Source organism: Vulpes vulpes, chromosome 2 (assembly GCF_048418805.1).
Source record: "Vulpes vulpes isolate BD-2025 chromosome 2, VulVul3, whole genome shotgun sequence".
NCBI lineage: Eukaryota > Metazoa > Chordata > Mammalia > Carnivora > Canidae > Vulpes > Vulpes vulpes.
This window is the reverse complement of record NC_132781.1, coordinates 19,141,513-19,158,003: the sequence shown is the minus strand read 5'-3', so window position 1 is coordinate 19,158,003 and position 16,491 is coordinate 19,141,513. Positions and strand designations below refer to the sequence as shown.

Here is a 16,491-nt window from a genome sequence, read left to right as displayed (position 1 = left end):
TCCCCCAGCAGCTCACATCTGGCGGTGACAGAGTAGCCACCCAGTGGAGACAGGTGTCCCTCAACAGCATCAAACCCGGCAGAAACCAGGACCACGTCAGGTGAGAACTCGTGGGCAATGGGCATCACCACTGTCCTGCAAAGGGAGGGCCCAAGCTAACCCAGGCAGGTGGCTAGGCCAGGCCTCACCTCACTCTGTGTTCCCCCCAGAGACAAGCCCCTCCACCCACACCAAATTGAGTGTTTTCTGCCCCTCCCATGGCAGGGCCCAGGGTCTCCCACCCCTCCCTCGGCCCTTCTCAGTCCCCACCTGAAGGCCGTTAGGTACTCCACGTCTCCGATGGGGGGGTCCACACCTCCCGTCCATGCCACGTTCACATTGTACCCAATGCCCGGCCCTCCGCCAACCTAGCAGCGTGGTGGGGGAGGGGTTATTCTCACTGCCTGGGGACCCCAGACACTGCCCCTGCCCTCAGCCCTGATTCCAACCCTTACTCCCACTCACTACTGCTCTGCACGGAAGGGCAGTTGGCCTGCATGGTCCTCCCACTAGGAGCCCAGATTCCCCAGGGAACCAGCACTACCACAGGCATCCGTGGCTCCCTGCTAGGTCCCCTTCTGCCACCTCCCCACGGGGCCCCATATTTGAGCCCAGGAACTATACCTCTTCAGGAGCCCCAGAGCCTGGAAAGAAGTTCCCATTATCATAGCGATGCAGGGAAATGTAGAGCACAGACGGGTCATTGTAAAATGCTTGCTGGGTGCCATTGCCATGGTGAATGTCCTAGTGCAGAGGGGTGGAAGCATTAGAAAAAAAGCTCTGGCTCTGGCCCAAAGGTCAAAATTCCACTCACCCCCACCTCCACCCTATGGTGAACTCTGGGCATGCAGTCCACCACAAGCTACAGGGCATCATGCTCCATTCACAACAGTATCGTCCCCACTTTTCTACCCAGGGTCTATGGGTCAGGATATGGCACTGTGCAGAGGAGATGCAAAGCCATGGGATAAATATGGGGGATCTCCCTGTAGAACCCATTCTACTCAACAGTGTGGAGAGAACATTAAAGCTAGTAAGGAATTGAAAACATACATTCTGAAGAACCTAAATATTCCATGAATTTTTAAACCAAAGTTGGACTTCAAAGAGACTTCATCTTTGCTGAAGACTGCTCCTGGGTACTTCCTTTTCCCTCTGCCACAAGAGGCAGGGTTTGAGAAGCAGTGCCCAGCAGCAAGACCAGAAGTGTTGGGGGCCAGAGACCTGATCTGAAGCCCAGTGCCAATATCCCAAACTATGTGACTTTGGTTGGCTACGTCACCCGACAGCTCAGTGTCTCCATTTCTAGAAATGCACATCCTGACTTGTACTACTCGAGGTGGCCATGAGCAGTACTGTGTGTCCCAGCACTGAGTGAACCCCCAGTCAAGTGTGGCTCTAGGGGCACCTGGGTGGTGCAGTTGGTTAAGCAACCAACTCTTGGTTTTGGCTCAGGTCATGATCTTGGGGTTGTGAGACTGAGCCCCACATCGAGTTCCGTGCTCAGCGCAGTCTGCTTGGGTTTCTCTCCCTCTGCCTAACCCCCATGTGCGTGTATGCACACACATGCATGCTGTAAAATCAATCAATCTTTAAAAAAAAAAAAAAAAGAAGAGTGGCTCTAGCAACGGCGGTAACAGTCTCTACTGTTCAAGGTAGGAAAATCTCGGTTGCTTGAGGCTACAAGGTGGGGGCCAAGAGGGACCAGGGCTAAAACCACTTTCGAGTCTTAGTGAGGAGGGAGCCCCATGGGAATAGGAGGGCTGGGCTAATGCTCCAGCAGGAAGATATCTGGGAAGCCACCAGGCCCAGCAGTGGTGCAGGCAGCTGAGGAAGAGAGGGCAATGTCGGGGTGGAGCCTTCCTGAAGGCCGACCCTGACCCCACTAGCCCACTGCTTACCCAGTCCACGATGAGAACCTTGCCCACATTCAGTTTCTGCTGCAGGAGTTTGGTTGTGATGGCTACAGAGTTGAAGAAGCAAAATCCCCTGGTGGGTGGGGAGAGCAAAGGGTTGGGGAGGTCAGCTTCAGCAGATGTTTGCTCCATGAGCAAAAGATACATAGCAACTCGGCTGAGAGGGAGAAGGGAAGGAAGGAGGGCAGTGGGTCTAGTGCAGGGCTGAGGTGGCACTCACATGGCTGTGGATTCCTCTGCATGGTGTCCCGGGGGCCGGATGATGGCAAATCCATTCTGAAGAAGGGCAGACAGAGGGGCAGAGATGACAGACCGACAGGCAGGCAAGGTGGCCACAAAGGGGGTGGACACAAAAGGAGAGGAACACAAACAAGGCAGGGAAGAGAACACAGATCAGAAACATGTCTCCCGCACCCTAGGAACACAGCTGCAGGCCATGTGGGCAGGCAGGCACCACCTCTGACCTCACCATTCCCACGAGCATCACACAGTAGTGCCTCTTCGCCAGTCCCTCTTTACCCCTCGCTCCCAACCTGGCCCAGGAGCTATCACCTCCTCCCCACTCTGGCACCTGAGAGTGAGGCTTGCAAGGGACAGTGCCTTGCTCAAGGGGAAGGCAAGGCAGCACCCATCCTCCACCCCTGAGGATGCAGGGCCAAGCCTCGTGGTGCCGAGGCCTCGGGCACATGCTCACCTTGAGCTCTCCTGCGGCCACCTTGAAAGCAAGCTCTACCAGGCAGCCCACTGCCATGCGCACAGCACTGGAGGAGTGCATCTCATTCCACACGGTGTCACTGTCCACCTGCGGGGGCAGGAGAGCAGGCTTCAGCGTGCCCCCTGCAGGGGGAGGGCAAGAATGGGGGTGGGCACCTAGACAGTGGGCCAGCAGCCATGCTGGGCAGGAAAGGAGGGGCAATAGCTGGGAGAGCCAACCGCCCATCCCTACTGGCAGGTGCCCTACTCACCCCAATGCCCCCACAAGGCAGCATGGCGTACATCTTCTGGCTGATGGGGCCTGCAAGGAAGAGGGACAAAGCTACTCTGGAAGTTGCCTCAACTGCCAAGACTACAGGTTAGGTCCTGTGGAGGGTGGCGAGCCCCATCACAGAAAAAGGAGGCCAGGCCCAAGCATAATAGAGAACTTTACAGCCTACTCCTCTCCAGTTGGAAGAGGTCTGTCCCCTATTCTGGGGCGGCAACACCTTATTTCTGCGGCAGATGGCAGGAAGAAAGGGGCACAATGTGTTAGGGAGAGAGCAAAGCACACTCCCCCATCTCTAAGCCTGACCTACCACCTCTTACTCTCCTGCAATGCCCCCCACCCGTGTGGTACTCTATGTGCATGGCGCGCCTGGAGGTGTGCAATGTGGCACTGTAACACCTCTGCCCAGGGGATGACCTGTGCCTACTGGGACCCACTTGCCTACCCTGACAGTTTCCTATCCCACCAGGGCAGTGGACGTGGCCTGGCCCACGCCTGCCGGCTCACCGAGCAGCTTCTTGCTGTCCAGCTTCTGTCGGTTGAGGGGGCTGGTCCCATAGAGCAGGGTGTGGTATTCGGAGTGCACGGTCTGGATCTCATCCAGCGTGGCTTTGCGACCCCGGATCCGCTGTGTGGGGAGAGCAGGAGGAGAGGCCAGTGAGGGGATGCACCGAAGGCCTAGCTCTCCCTGATGCCCAGGCCCTCTCTGCCCCACAGCCTGGGACACATGAAGTCACTTTCCGGCCTTAGAAGAATCCAAAGGTTTTTGTAAAAAGTATGCCCCAGCCCCAAGGCACCCCAGTCCAAGACCACTCCTATACAGCTAAACGGGCTGCAAGGGATGGAACAGAGAGGTGGCTAAGGGACTGCCCCTGAGGTCAGGGGTTGAAAGAAGGATGAAGAAAACAGAGAGGCTTCATGCACGGGGATATACAAAAGCTTTCGCTGGGTGTGAGTTGGGGGCTGGAAGGAGGGGCTCCCTTACCTCACACTTGCTAAGCAGGCCTGTCTCCTGCAGCCGGGACCAGATGCTCTGGATCCGGCCAGCATGTTCAGGGTGCACGTGTGTGTTTCCACACATGCACTGGTGCTTCAGCATGAACGTGTCGTAGACCACACCTGGACCAGAGACACACCCGTCAGCCAGCACCACTCTGGGCCACAGCAGCCTGGCCAGCCGCCGTCATCCTCAGCAGAGCTCACTGAGCTCTCCCCTAGCCACTCCTGGCCCAAGGACCTCCCTATGGCCAGCCTAATCGCCTTCCCACGCACCTACCCCTCTTCTCCTGTGGTTCCCTTCTTCTGTTCCTGCTGGTCAAAAGCCTCTGGGCTTTTGGGACCAGGCTGCCCCTGAGACCCACTGGTTTTCATTTCTGCCCACCATGCTCTCAACATGGTACCCCCCTTCAGGGCACATCGTCCTTCCCCCTACTCTGTCACAGCCCCTGTGTACTGATCCCCTGAACCCCTACACTCCATGGGTGAGGCAGGACCATCCCCAGGCATCTATGCCCCCTGAGAGCCCAGCACAGGGCAGCTTCATGAGGAAAAGCTTTCTGGAATAGGCTGAGGTCTCACTTTTGAGCTCAAAGAGAAGAGAACAGGAAGCTAGAGGGTAGGGCCCAACTGAGATAGTGAGTTCTCTTCACCCAGGGCCCCAGGGTTTATGCGGTCCCTCAACAGGTTGCACAAGGCTAGATACCATGCATAGGCACCTGGCACATGGTAGAAGGACAGCTGGAGGGGGGGCTCACCTGTGGTGAAGAGGTGCTTGGCGGGCTGGTCTGGGGGGCTTTTCATGCCCCCAGGGGCAGCAGGTGAGGACTGGGTGCGGCCCAGGGCCTGGTGGGGCACAGTGGCCAGGCTGAGGGGGGCCTGGTACACCTGAAGTGGCTGCAGCTGCTGGGCATCAGAGAACACCTGGGCAGGAGGAGAGTAGGTGGGAGCGGGCATGAGATCAAAGTGAGGATGAGTGTCCTAGGGCCTCCAAGGGGGCCCATATTCCAGTCTTTCTCTTCCAAACCTCCTCTTTCCCCATATCCTTCTACCAGGAACAGGAGGCACTCCAGCCTTCGCCATCTCCACCTCCCAGGAGATGGGGGGGGGGGGCACGCGGGATGTGATGAGTCACGCCAGAGTAGCACTGAGGTAAGAGGCTGGGAGGGATGGGGGCGTGGGAGGGGGCAGGATGAGTCAGGCCGGGAGGGCTCAGCAGTGTCCGCAATGAATGGAGCACAGCTAGGTGCAGGGCAGACTGTAGTAACAGTGGGGGCGTGTGTGTACACATGCGCACATGCACGCACAGACCAACGCACAACCGACCCTATGCAGGCAGAAACGCAGATACCCAGGCCATGTGCATGCACAAGTGTGCATCCGCGAGTGCACAAGCACACGCACGCGCGCGCACGCACGCACACACACACACAGCAGTCTGGAGGGGTGGGCGGCTACGTCAGAGCCACAGCCACAGAGAGAAGCAGGCAGGCTATGGCCAGCTCTGAGGCCAATGCAAGCACACACAGAGCCCCCTTCCACAGCCAGCTTCTCCTTCCTACTCTGCTTTGGCTCTCTCTAGAACCTGCCCCTGTGCAGCCAGAATGGGGAGAGGGAAAGGCAAGTGTGGAAAGGGGTGCAGGAATCAAGGGCTGGGGTGGAGGGGGCACCTTTTTGTAACCAGCACTGGACTCATCCAAGTCAGGCCCCTCCTCAGCGCCACTCTCGCCCTCCTCATCCTTGACCTGGATGCACTCCTCCTCCTCCTCTTCCTCCTCCTCCTCCTCTTCCTCCTCCTCTTCCTCCAGGTCTTCCTGCGTGCTCTCACTCTCCGTGGAGCCTTCTCGGGGGATGGTCAGGGCTCCCTCCCCAAGCAAGGCCTCCTGTTGCTCAGTCAGCTCCTCCTCTGTCTCCTCAGGGTGGGTGGTGGGCTGCCGTGGCAGCTCCCCAGTCTTGGTGAGGATCTGGGAGAACAAGGGGGCACACAGGCTGGTGGGGAGGGGCACAGCCATGCAGCCTGTGGCCCCAAAGGGTCTGTCCTTCCCTGGCCTCTCTCTCTGGCAGCCGCCCTGCCTATATAGAGCTTCTCCAGGAGGCAGGCTGGAGCAGAAGCGGCTTGGGGGGTGGCCTAGGGCATCAGCCCCCATCCCCTTGTCTGTCAGCCTAGCCAGTGCCCTGTTGTACCTGGCACCTAGCACCACCCTGGCCCTGGGCTGCTCCTGGCTCACCTTGCCCAGCTGCAGCTGCTGTTGCTTCTGTTTCTCCAGGAACTGCTGGTGCTGCTGCTGCATCACAAGCTGCTGCAGGGCCTGGGGGCTCTGGGGCAGTGGGGAGGACTGAGTACGACTCAAGGGACGGTGCCGTGGGAGCTTGCCCACTGTCCGCATGCTGGTGGCCACACGTTCACCTGTCACCAGCGGGGACTGCCCATGGAGTGGCACTGCGTGGCGGGAGGAGAGAGTCACCATCACTGACAGGGCACCGGGTACCCCCATCCCACCCCAAGATCTCCCCCTCCTAGAACACCACAACCTACATAATCAGGAAAAACCCAGGAGAAGCCTGGGGCACCCTGCCCCCAAACCTGAGCCCCATTCTTCCTCCTCCTCACAACAGAACAGTCCTGCAGCTTAGAGCCACTGCCATCAGCAAGCCTTCCTGGATTCACCACTCTCTCCCTTTGATTCCCTTACTATTGCACATACAGTTATAGGCCCTCAGGGTAGCTGAACAAGGCCTAGTTTTCCCCAACTGCAACAGGCTCTCCCTGATCATGGACATGGATGCCAGCAGGTGGGGAAGCCTGGGGCCCACGGTCACGTGTCTTTGAAGCCAAACCTCTTCTGATGCCACCAGCTGCTTAAGGTCTGACTCTCCAAAGCTATGCTGTCCAATTCCATAGATGCCAGCCACATGTAACTACTGAGTGCTTGAAGTGCGGCCTGGCTAGGGACGTGTGGGTGGCTCAGCAGTTAAGCATCTACCTTCGGCTCAGGGCATGATCCCAGGGTCCTGGGATCTAGTCCCGCATCGGGCTCCTTGCATGGAGCCTGCTTCTCCCTCTGCCTCTGCCTCTGCCTCTGCCTCTGCCTCTGCCTCTCTCTCTGTCTCTCATGAACAGTTAAGTAAAATCTTAAAAAAATAAAAAATAAAAAACAATAATAATAATAATAAAAAGAAATGCAGCCTGGCTCAATTGAGATGGGGGTGCCTAAGTGGCTCAGTCAGGTGAGTGTCTGACTCTTGATCTCAACTCAGGTCAGGATCTTGGGGTCATGAGGTAAAGCCCCATATTAGGCTCCACACTCAGCACTGAGTCTGCTTGTCCTTCTCCCTCCCCCGCTCACATTCTCTCTCTCTCAAATAAATAAATAAGGGATGCCTGGGTGGCTCAGTCACTAAGCATCTGCCTTCAGCTTAGGTCATTACCCCTGTTTCTTGATATCGAGCCCCAGGGGATCCCTGAGTGGCTCAGCGGTTCGGTGCCTGCCTTTAGCCCAGGGTGTGGCCCTGGAGTCTCGGGATCGAGTCCCACGTTGGGCTCCCTGCATGTAGTCTGCTTCTCCCTCTGCCTATGTCTCTGCCTCTCTCTTTCTCTCTGAATGAATAAATAAAATCTTAAAAAAAAAAAGGAAAAGTCCTGATATTGAGCCCCATATCAGGCTCCCTGCTCAATGGGAAGTCTGCTTCTCCCTCTGCCCCCTACCCTACTTGAGTGTACTCCCTGCCTCTCTCAATGAATACAATTCCAAAACCTTAAAAAAATAAATAAATTGAAAACTACTCTAAGTGTGAAACATACATTGGATTTCAAAGACAGTATGAGACACAAAGTAAAATGTCTCACTGATAACTCTATCGATTGTATGTTGAAATGACAATACCCCAAATCTAAGTATACCTTTTTCTCTTTTTAAGATTTTACTTATTCGTGAGAGACACAGAGAGAGAGGGGCAGAGACACAAGCAGAGAGAGAAGCAGGCTCCATGCAGGGAGCCCAATCCCGGGACTCCAGGATCACGCCCTGGGACAAAGGCAGACGCTCAAGTGCTGAGCCACCCAGGCGTCCCAAGTATACCTCATTAAAGCTAATTTCATCAGTTTATTTTCACATTCTTTTTAAACATTGCATCTTTATGTAATCTCTGCACCTAACCTGGGGCTCAAACTCACAACCCTGAACCAAGATCGAGAGTCGTATGCTCTACCAACTGAACCAGCCAGGTGCCTGCCCTTCCGTTTACATTTTGTAATGTGTCTCTAGAAAACTTTTAAGTTACATATGCGGCCTGTGTTGTGTTGTCTGTCCACTGGACAGCATGGCTCTGGAACATGAGCACATCACAGCAGCAGACGATGTCGAGGACAGCGTCTGGTAGGCTGTAGGTGCTCTATCATGTCTGTAGAACACACAAGATATCAATGATGCCATGGAGGAGAGCTGTGACAGAGCTGGAGTGTCCCTACCTATTCCCTGATGGCTGGCCTACACCCTCCGAAGAGGGGCCTGATACCCACTCCCTTGCACCACTGCCCGCCAGCTCACCAGCAATGAGGGTGCTCTGCTGCCGAGCCTGCTCCAGCAGCAACACATGCTGCAGCAGGGAGGCGTGCCCATGGGGGCTAGTGTCGCCCTCCAATGCCACGCCCAGCAGACAGCCGGGGATGGAGGATGTGCTCATGAACTTGCCCGTCAGTGCGCCGCCCTGCCGCAGGGACTGGAGGGCCTGCCTCTCGGCCTCCTGCTGCGTGGACAGCTTCGGGGAGGCCTGGCAGTGGGGAAGGGAGATGGAGATGAGGGAGGGGATGCTGGCCCCAGTCCTGCCACTGCTGTCCCATGGTCAGCATCCCTCACCTACCCTCTGCCCACCCCCCAGCTCTGAGGAAGGCCATGTGATCTCCATCACGGTCTGGTGAGGACAAGAGCCCCAGCTGGAGGCATCCAGGACCACAGACCTCAACACCAGAGGAAGGATGGGGCCCGTGCCCAGACTTACGGTGAGGTGTGAGTTGGTGACAGTGACTGTGGCCTGCAGCCCTAGGGAGATGTTGGGCAGAGAGGGAGACGTGTAGAGGCTGAACTGGTTGGGGGAGTTGTCCAGAGGGAGGGCCCGGTGCTGGGGGAGCATCTAGGGAGCAGTTGGGAGACACAGGCATGAGAGCAAGCAAAGGGGGGGCCACCTGGTGCAAAGGGCTCTGAATGGTGCCTCGTGCCTCGCTCCCCGCTCCCCACACCAAGCCCCACCTGGGGGATACTGAGAGATCACAGTCCTTCAGAGGCCCGCAGGACAAAGCCCATTTAAAGGCAACAGGTCCCTGTGGCCTGTCCACATGGCAGAGAGTCTGCTGAATACTCTCAGCAAGACACACATACAGGAAGGAGCTGCCTTCCGTCTTCCAAGGGAAACGGAGCAGTTTTGGCCCACCCACCCAGCCCTATAAAGGCCTGTACCTCGGTGGGGATGTTGGGGACTGAGCCAGTAAAGCCATTCTCAGCAATGGTGCTGTGGGAGCTGTTGGGAGAGCTGGGGCCGGAGCCTGGTGCACTGTTACACACGGAGGACACTATGGGAGAATGGGCTGTCACCTGGGCATGCTCATAGCCACCCACCCACTCCCAGGACTTCCAAACAGGAACAAGATAGGAGCCCTTACCCCCAGGCCCAGCACCGGTGATCTCAACAGCTCTCTTCTTAAAGGTGCTAATGACTGTCCCATCTTTGCGGCGCAAAAGGGGACTACTTCTCCGCTCAGCCACCTTCTGCTTTAGCCTCGAACGTACTTTCAAATTGGGTTCAGAGGCTGGGGCAAAGGGAACCAGGGCTCAGATACAGCCACAGGAACAAGGCACACACCCGTAGCCTGGCCCTCTGAATTCCAACCCCTACCTCTAGGGAGCCATATTCTGGAAAGCCAGGTCAGGCACTACACACCTGTTTTGCGGAGGGGGAAGTCATCGCGGCTGTCGTAGGGCCCAAGCAAAGGCAGTTTGTAGGAGGGAGGCGTCCCAGGGGGGCCACTCTGGGGAGGGGAACTCTGGTCCAAAGAAGCATGGTGGGCTCCCCTGGAGGGTGTGGAGTGGGGACAGAGACAGACCAAGGTTATCACCCAGCCGACTGCACCTGCCTCCAAGCAATCCCATTGAGGAGCTGCCCACTACATCAAGGGACAGGAGACGGGTCCTGGGGCGGGAAGCAAAGAGAGAGGCCAGGGTGGGGGGTGGGGGTAGGGGAGGAGTTCTACACCCTCAGAGAGACTGCGGGGGGGGGGGGGGGGGGGGGGGGGGGGGGGGCCTGTCTCTGGTTCCGGCCAGGAGCCCCCTGCTGTCCTGGCAGCCACGCAGCTGGAGCAGGGCGCCTCTATGACCCGTGCCTGCCAAGAGCCATTACCAGCATTTGGGGTGCTGTGGGAGGGAATGGTTGAGGCCGCCGGGCGTGGGCTCCTTTGACTTCGACAGAAGGAATTCCTGGAGCCTCAGCTTCACCTCGGTGCTGGCGATGGCACCTGCGGGACAGGGTGCAGCTGACCTGGTGCTCGGGGCCCGAGGGTGCTTGGGGCAGGGGCCCGCGGCCAGGGGCAGAGGGGCAGGAGGCGGGAGGCGAGCCTTACTCTCTTTGCTCTTCTCCTTGTTCCGCAGGCTGATCAGCTGCTGCTCCAGCCGCTGCTTCTCCAGCTCCTCCTGCCGCCGCTGTTCCTGCTGCCGCTGCTGCTCCAGCTCCTGCTGCCTTTTGGCCGCCAGCATCTCCTGCTGCTGCTGCAGGGGCACGGGGGCGGGGGGGGGGGGGGGGGGGAGAGTGAGCCAGGTCCAGGCGGGGGGCAGAGGTCCGGGCACCCCCCCCCCCCGCACCCTCCTTGCGCACCTTGAGGTGCTTCTGCAGCTGGACCTCGTGCTGCCGGGTCAGGTGGTCGTGCTGTTTCTGGAACTCGGCGAACAGGAGCTGCTTCTGCAGCTGCTGCTGCTGCTTGAGCGCCAGGAGCTCCTGCTGCAGCTGCTGCTCCCTCAGTGCGGGGTCCACAGGGCCTGCCAGAGCCCCCCGTAGCTCCGCGGGGCTGGGGCTGCCTCCTCCCCCACCCCCCATGGAGCTGGGCATGGCTCCGGGCAGCACCGGCTTCACTTCCACTGCGGGGACAAGAGACAGGCGTCAGAGAGCCTAGGCCAACGCCACCATGCCCTGGCAGCCATGCCGGGGGCCCAGAAGGCTACCAGGCAGGACCGCCAGACCCAAAAGAATAAATCAGGGGGGAGAAGGGTAGGCAAATCCCTCTGCTCCACAGAACTGGGTTCTATCTTAATCATGTGAAGTCAAAGCCACGAACTTCAATAAGAAAATATGCATAAGCTGGGGTGCCTGGGTGGCTCAGTCGGTTAAGCATCCGACTCTGCATCCGACTCTTCGTTTTGGCTCAAGTCATGATCTCAGGGTCCTGAGATGGAGCCTCACATTGGGCTCCACACTTGGCGGGGAGTCTGCTTGTCCCTCTCTCCCTCTCCACCTCCCCTACTTCAAGCTCTTTCTCTCTAAAATAAATAAATAAACCTTTGAAACAAAAACAAAGGAATAAAAAAAATATGCATGAGCATGAAGCACACTCTCTGGAAGATTGTGAGTGCTCGACACATGACTATATTGTCATTGATCATTAACACCACTAGGCGTTTTACTGATGAGGACACTGAGCTTTAGAAAGGTTTAAGTACATGACCAAAGACATCTGGTCAGGTGATCAATGAACCCAATGTGAATCCAAACCCTATGCTACTTAAACCACTGTCCTTTCCTTGCCTCCTCCCCACCACTCAACATGATGAGAAGCCTATACTACAAGAGAAACTGAAGCAGATGTTGGTTCTAGAACTGAGGGGGCTGACAGCCAGGGCCCTTAGTAAACCCAGGAGAGACCCGTGGGGCCCTTCCCCCACCCTCTCCCCTTTTCTCTGTCCCATGCCCAGCTGGGGCAGACAGGACCCAAGGGAGAGGCTGTGATAATAGGGAGGGAGTGGGGGGAGGGGCAGGAGGCCCCAGGGAAAGGGGGTGCAGGGCTGCACCAAACCAGGGACAGGAGGGGGCTGGGAGTCAGACTCTGCTTCCTTTGCTGGATTATCTCCTTTCAACAGTTTTATTGTAATTACCCTGAAAATGCCGCTATATATAGAGTGAGCCAAACAGCAGCTGTGCCTGGGGGGAGGGGGGATCGAGAGAATAGGCGGGCGGCACAGGGAGGAGGTGGGAGGAGGAGACAGGAAAGGAAAGGGAATCAGACAGGAAGAAGGGTAATGCATGGGGGGGGGGGGGGGCGCAGAGGCCTGAGCTCAGACAGAGATCTCCTGGACTCTGGTCTCCAGCCTCTGGGAGAACCGGCAAGGAAGAGAATGGGGGGAGGGGCCTGGTGGGGACCATGGGCTCAGGGGTCCTAGGGAGAGGCACATGTTCCAATGGGCTCACGCAAAGCTCCGGTCTTAACCTCTTGATCCCTGTACGCTGTCCTCTGGTCCCTGAGTGTCACTCCCCACCACTGCCCTGGGGTTGCCAGGGCAACTGGGCATACACCACACCAGCAGGGAGCCCCAAGCCCAGCCCACACTCCACAGAGCCGCCCAACTCTAGCAGGAAGGGGAAGGCAGGCTATCCACCGCCTGGGAAGGAGGAAGTGAGAGAGGCAGGGCCAACCCACCTTGTTTCTTTTCCATTTCTTTCTCCAAAGAAAGCCCTCACTTTTCTCACTCCAGCCCAGGGAGGCCACAGGGAGCTGGGAAGACCTTCCTGTGGCAAGGCAGCCCACTCCGGCCTGGGCCTGGAGAAGGAAGGACCCCAACATCCTGGTGGCTACCAGTGTCTCCTGCCCTCGTGAGCAGAGCCTCTCTCTGCCCAGGCCCCCACCATCAACCCACCCTGGGAGTGGACAGAGAGTTGGGAGGGGACTAAGGGCTGAACTGGGAGGCTCCCATACCCTGTGCAGTCAATGGGCCTGAATCTCTCCCAGGAACCCATGTTGAATGAGTGTCACCTAGGCAGGGGCTGGGCCTGCTGAAGGTGAAGGCCCTGCTACTACCCTTGTGCCCAAACACGGCCCCTGGGACCCACCAGAGGCGGCGGGGGGGGGGGGGGGGGGGGGGGGGGGGGGTAAAGGCTGAGCAGAACAGCTCAGTCCCCACCAGCCCCTTCTCCACCCAGCACTGCTAGGCACATTCCTCTGTGGTTTGCCCGCCAGCCACACTGACGACTCTGTGGCCACGAGGCCAGAGCCACATCTGCAGGAGTGGCCAGATGTGGCCAAGAGGGTGGGGTTTCATACAGACACAAGTACACTCACTCACTTTCCCTCCCAGCCCGTGTCCTCCCCCGGCACCAGGAGGAAGGGCCTTTGGAAAGGCCCTGCAAAGGGCTCCTCTGGAGGTGGCCGACCTCGTCCAGGGTGCAAAGCAGGGTGACAGCAAGGAGGGAGCAGTCAGCCCCCAGTCTCCCCAGCCCTGGAGATGCTCAGCAAAGCACCGGGCTGGCTGGAGAGTTATCTATTCCTCGGCAAGGATGGCTTGGCCCGTGGCACTCTGACCGTTCAGCCAAGAGAAGGACAGGCTTCAACCTGCTGCTCCCGGCAGTGCTGGGGCTGCAGGAACCGGATGACTGCCAGCCTGCCCTCCCAGGGAAGGGCAGGGGTCCAAGCGCTCCTGGCTCCCAGCAGATAACCCTGCCGCCAGCAGTGCTGGCTTCCCTTGCAGGAGCCCTGCAGAGAGGGCACGGGCTCGGGCGATGGGAATCTCCCACTGGGGCTCCCACACAGCCACCACGATGGCAGAGAGGCTAGGTCCTGGCCACAGTAGGAGCCACAGCCCCACTGGTACGCAGGTGGCAGGACGGTCAGTGGGCTCTGCCACATAGCCTTGTTCACATGCAAGCAGGAAGCACAGCTGACTAGAGAATATTAGTCTGCAGGCTCTGTGGGGGCCTGGACAACATGCAGCACCCCAGAGGCCTGCCAGGTCATAACCTGGCTCTAAGATGGAAGGGGTGACAGCTGAGCAGCTGGAGTCAGGGAAAGAGTGGGGGGAAGCACAGAGTTTCCTGAATGAAGTTTTCTGGGCACAAAACCCAAAGCCTGGCTGGCCCTGCACCCCCTAAAGGATCTGTGCCCTCTGCCAGCCTGGCATGAACAGAGCAGGTGGCAGTAGCCACCATTAGAATCAAATACCTGGAAGGAGAAATGGGCATGTGAAGATTAGAGGAGGCTCTCGACCGCCTCCTGGTGGACCAAGAAAGGGGGGAGGACCTCTGAAAAAAGGAAGCGAGTAAGCTGAGAGACACTGCTCCCTAGGAGGAAAGGCTGGGAACTCTAGCTAGCAGAGTCCCCAAAAAGGCCAGGAGAGAGGTCAGGTAGGAGGGCAAGGCCCTGGGTCCCACCCCCAGCCCCCATGCCTCCTTCTGACAGACAGCTAGAGAGAAAAGAGAGGAAGCTAGGCAGCCAACACAGTAATCTCCTAGAGGGAAGATGGAAGGGTTCAGGCCTACCCTACTCCATAACTTGACTCCTGCGGGGCTCTGACCTTTCCTCCCAGGAGTGGTGGCCTTAGGAAAAAGTGGCCATATCACCCTGTCCTCTAGTCTTCTGTAAAGACTGACTCACACTGCCTCCATTGAGGAGCCCAGTAAAGGTAGCTGAGTACGCAGGACTATATATTTCTAGAGTGGCCCTAGGCATACCAAGCTCTGGCTCAGAAGGGGGCCACCCTGCCCAGCGTCACAAGCCCACCTGGGCAGTGGCAAAACCTTAGTGAGGACACTTCCCTCCTACCCAGCTGGGTCTCCCACCTCTCCGTGAACCCCATCAGCCCAGTGGGGGCTCCCACTGCAAATTCTTTGGGCAGTACAACAAGAGATTGCCTGGCTCCTCACGCGGAGACAAGGCAGGTACTGATGGGACAACCCTCAGGTCAACCACCAGTACAGCCTTAGATTAAAAAGAGTATCCAGGCAAAGGGATGCTGCCCCCTAGCAGGCAGGAGACCTGAGATATGAGGAGCAGGTTTTAGCAGCATGTTTAGGAATGAGAGTTCAAAATAAAAAAAAAAAAACATGGGACACCAGGGTGGCTCAGGGTGTGATCCCAGAGTCCGGGATCAAGTCCCACATCGGCTCCCTGCATGGAGCCTGCTTCTCCCTCTGCCTGTGTCTCTGCCTCCTCTTTCTGTGTGTCTCCCATGAATGAATAAATAAGAAATCTTTTTAAAAATTAAAAATTAAAATAAAAAAAATTAAAAAAATTAAAAATAAAAAAAAAAAACGCAAATCTGGTTGCCCAAGGGTAAGGCCAGGCCCTCCCCCTGCTCGGAACATCCTGCAAGCCATGCCCCAGCACCATACCCTCAAGTGAAGAAATCACCAGTTCCAGAATCCCTGTGCCCCAAACTCTGGCAGCAGGAAAATAGTACTTTTAGTACCCCACACACACACCTCCCAGAAGCCCTAGATGGAGGGGGTCGACACAGCATGTGGACCTGCCCAACAGACCTAGAAAGCTTAACACCTGGCTCTTAAAAGACCCTGCTAGGGACACCTGTGTGGCTCAGCAGTTGACTCAGGGCATGATCCCGGAGTCCGGAATCGAATCCCACATCAGGCTCCTGTAGAGAGCCTGCTTCTCTCTCTGCATATGTGTCTACTGCTCTCTCTCTCTCTCTCTCTCTCTCATGAATAAATAAATTAAATTTAAAAAAAAAAAAGATCCTGCTCCCAGGAGCCACCAGCCACCGAAGGCTAGGGGAGAAGTAAGAGACCCAGGGTACACAGAGTATGAGACAGGGGTACACTATGCTGTCTGGAACATCTCTGCAAGATAAAAAATGAGGCCTCTGCAGCTAAGTCCTAGATAAAAGGAACTAACTTATGAAAAAGAGGGGAGAGGGTGAAGAGGGCCTTTGAGATCACCCGACTAGGCTCCCTCTTTGCACCGATGAGGAAATCACACCTCTTAGGCTGCTGTGCAAAAGATCCCACAAGCTAACTAGCAGGGACTCACACCCTCTGAACACTAACCTGAGTACCCTGGTTCCACTGTAGGGCATCCCAGGCCCTCCACACCAGCCAGCCTGGGTAACTGGCCCCTCTGGAGAGTAATGTGCTGGCAGCCCATCCAAGAGGGCAGGACCTTCCACCAGAACCCGTGCCCTGAGGAGCTCCCTCCCCAGGCTGGGCAGTCAGCAGCTTCCTGCGATGTCTAATGACCCCGTTCTGTCCCTCTAGAGAATGGGAAAAGGAGCTTGTCCCTTCCTCGGCCTTGAGGGATTCGGGAAGGAGGCAGGCAGTAGCATTTCGCACTCCTCCCCATGACGCCGATGACCCCTCCCCACCAGGGACGGGTTCCCATGATCTATTTCTGTGCTCTTACGTGACTAGTGAGGCCAATTTAGGCTCAACAGGTTCTACCACAATTCAGACAGTATTTCCACATGTGCAAGCTGGGGAGGACTCTCACCTAGCAATTTTCACAGCTCCTCATGTAACGCAAGCGAACACACATCACGTGATGGTTAAGAGCCTTGGCTCTGGGGTAAGAGAATGCCA

At 57.2% G+C, this 16,491-nt stretch overlaps 1 protein-coding gene across 17 annotated transcripts in view; it reads right to left on the bottom strand.

Annotated features, from left to right (window-relative positions):
- HDAC5 (histone deacetylase 5) overlaps positions 1 to 16,491 on the bottom strand; it is a 37,094-nt gene that overhangs the window by 1,453 nt on the left and 19,150 nt on the right. For 11 of the 17 annotated variants that reach the window (XM_072747059.1, XM_072747061.1, XM_072747063.1 and 8 more), the window contains 20 exons: positions 10,795 to 11,054; positions 10,544 to 10,688; positions 10,324 to 10,438; positions 9,868 to 9,998; positions 9,590 to 9,736; positions 9,387 to 9,499; positions 8,932 to 9,063; positions 8,481 to 8,703; positions 6,162 to 6,373; positions 5,604 to 5,897; positions 4,692 to 4,857; positions 3,923 to 4,056; positions 3,445 to 3,565; positions 2,921 to 2,970; positions 2,650 to 2,757; positions 2,176 to 2,231; positions 1,941 to 2,028; positions 664 to 783; positions 310 to 407; positions 17 to 135 (listed from right to left, as the gene is read on the bottom strand). In XM_072747059.1, the coding sequence (XP_072603160.1) occupies positions 17 to 135; positions 310 to 407; positions 664 to 783; positions 1,941 to 2,028; positions 2,176 to 2,231; positions 2,650 to 2,757; positions 2,921 to 2,970; positions 3,445 to 3,565; positions 3,923 to 4,056; positions 4,692 to 4,857; positions 5,604 to 5,897; positions 6,162 to 6,373; positions 8,481 to 8,703; positions 8,932 to 9,063; positions 9,387 to 9,499; positions 9,590 to 9,736; positions 9,868 to 9,998; positions 10,324 to 10,438; positions 10,544 to 10,688; positions 10,795 to 11,054 (2,832 nt within the window). Of the gene's footprint in view, positions 1 to 16; positions 136 to 309; positions 408 to 663; positions 784 to 1,940; positions 2,029 to 2,175; positions 2,232 to 2,649; positions 2,758 to 2,920; positions 2,971 to 3,444; positions 3,566 to 3,922; positions 4,057 to 4,691; positions 4,858 to 5,603; positions 5,898 to 6,161; positions 6,374 to 8,480; positions 8,704 to 8,931; positions 9,064 to 9,386; positions 9,500 to 9,589; positions 9,737 to 9,867; positions 9,999 to 10,323; positions 10,439 to 10,543; positions 10,689 to 10,794; positions 11,055 to 12,607; positions 12,728 to 16,491 lie in introns of all 17 variants that reach the window. The other 6 variants (XM_072747065.1, XM_072747066.1, XM_072747067.1 and 3 more) reach the window with 1 other exon arrangement.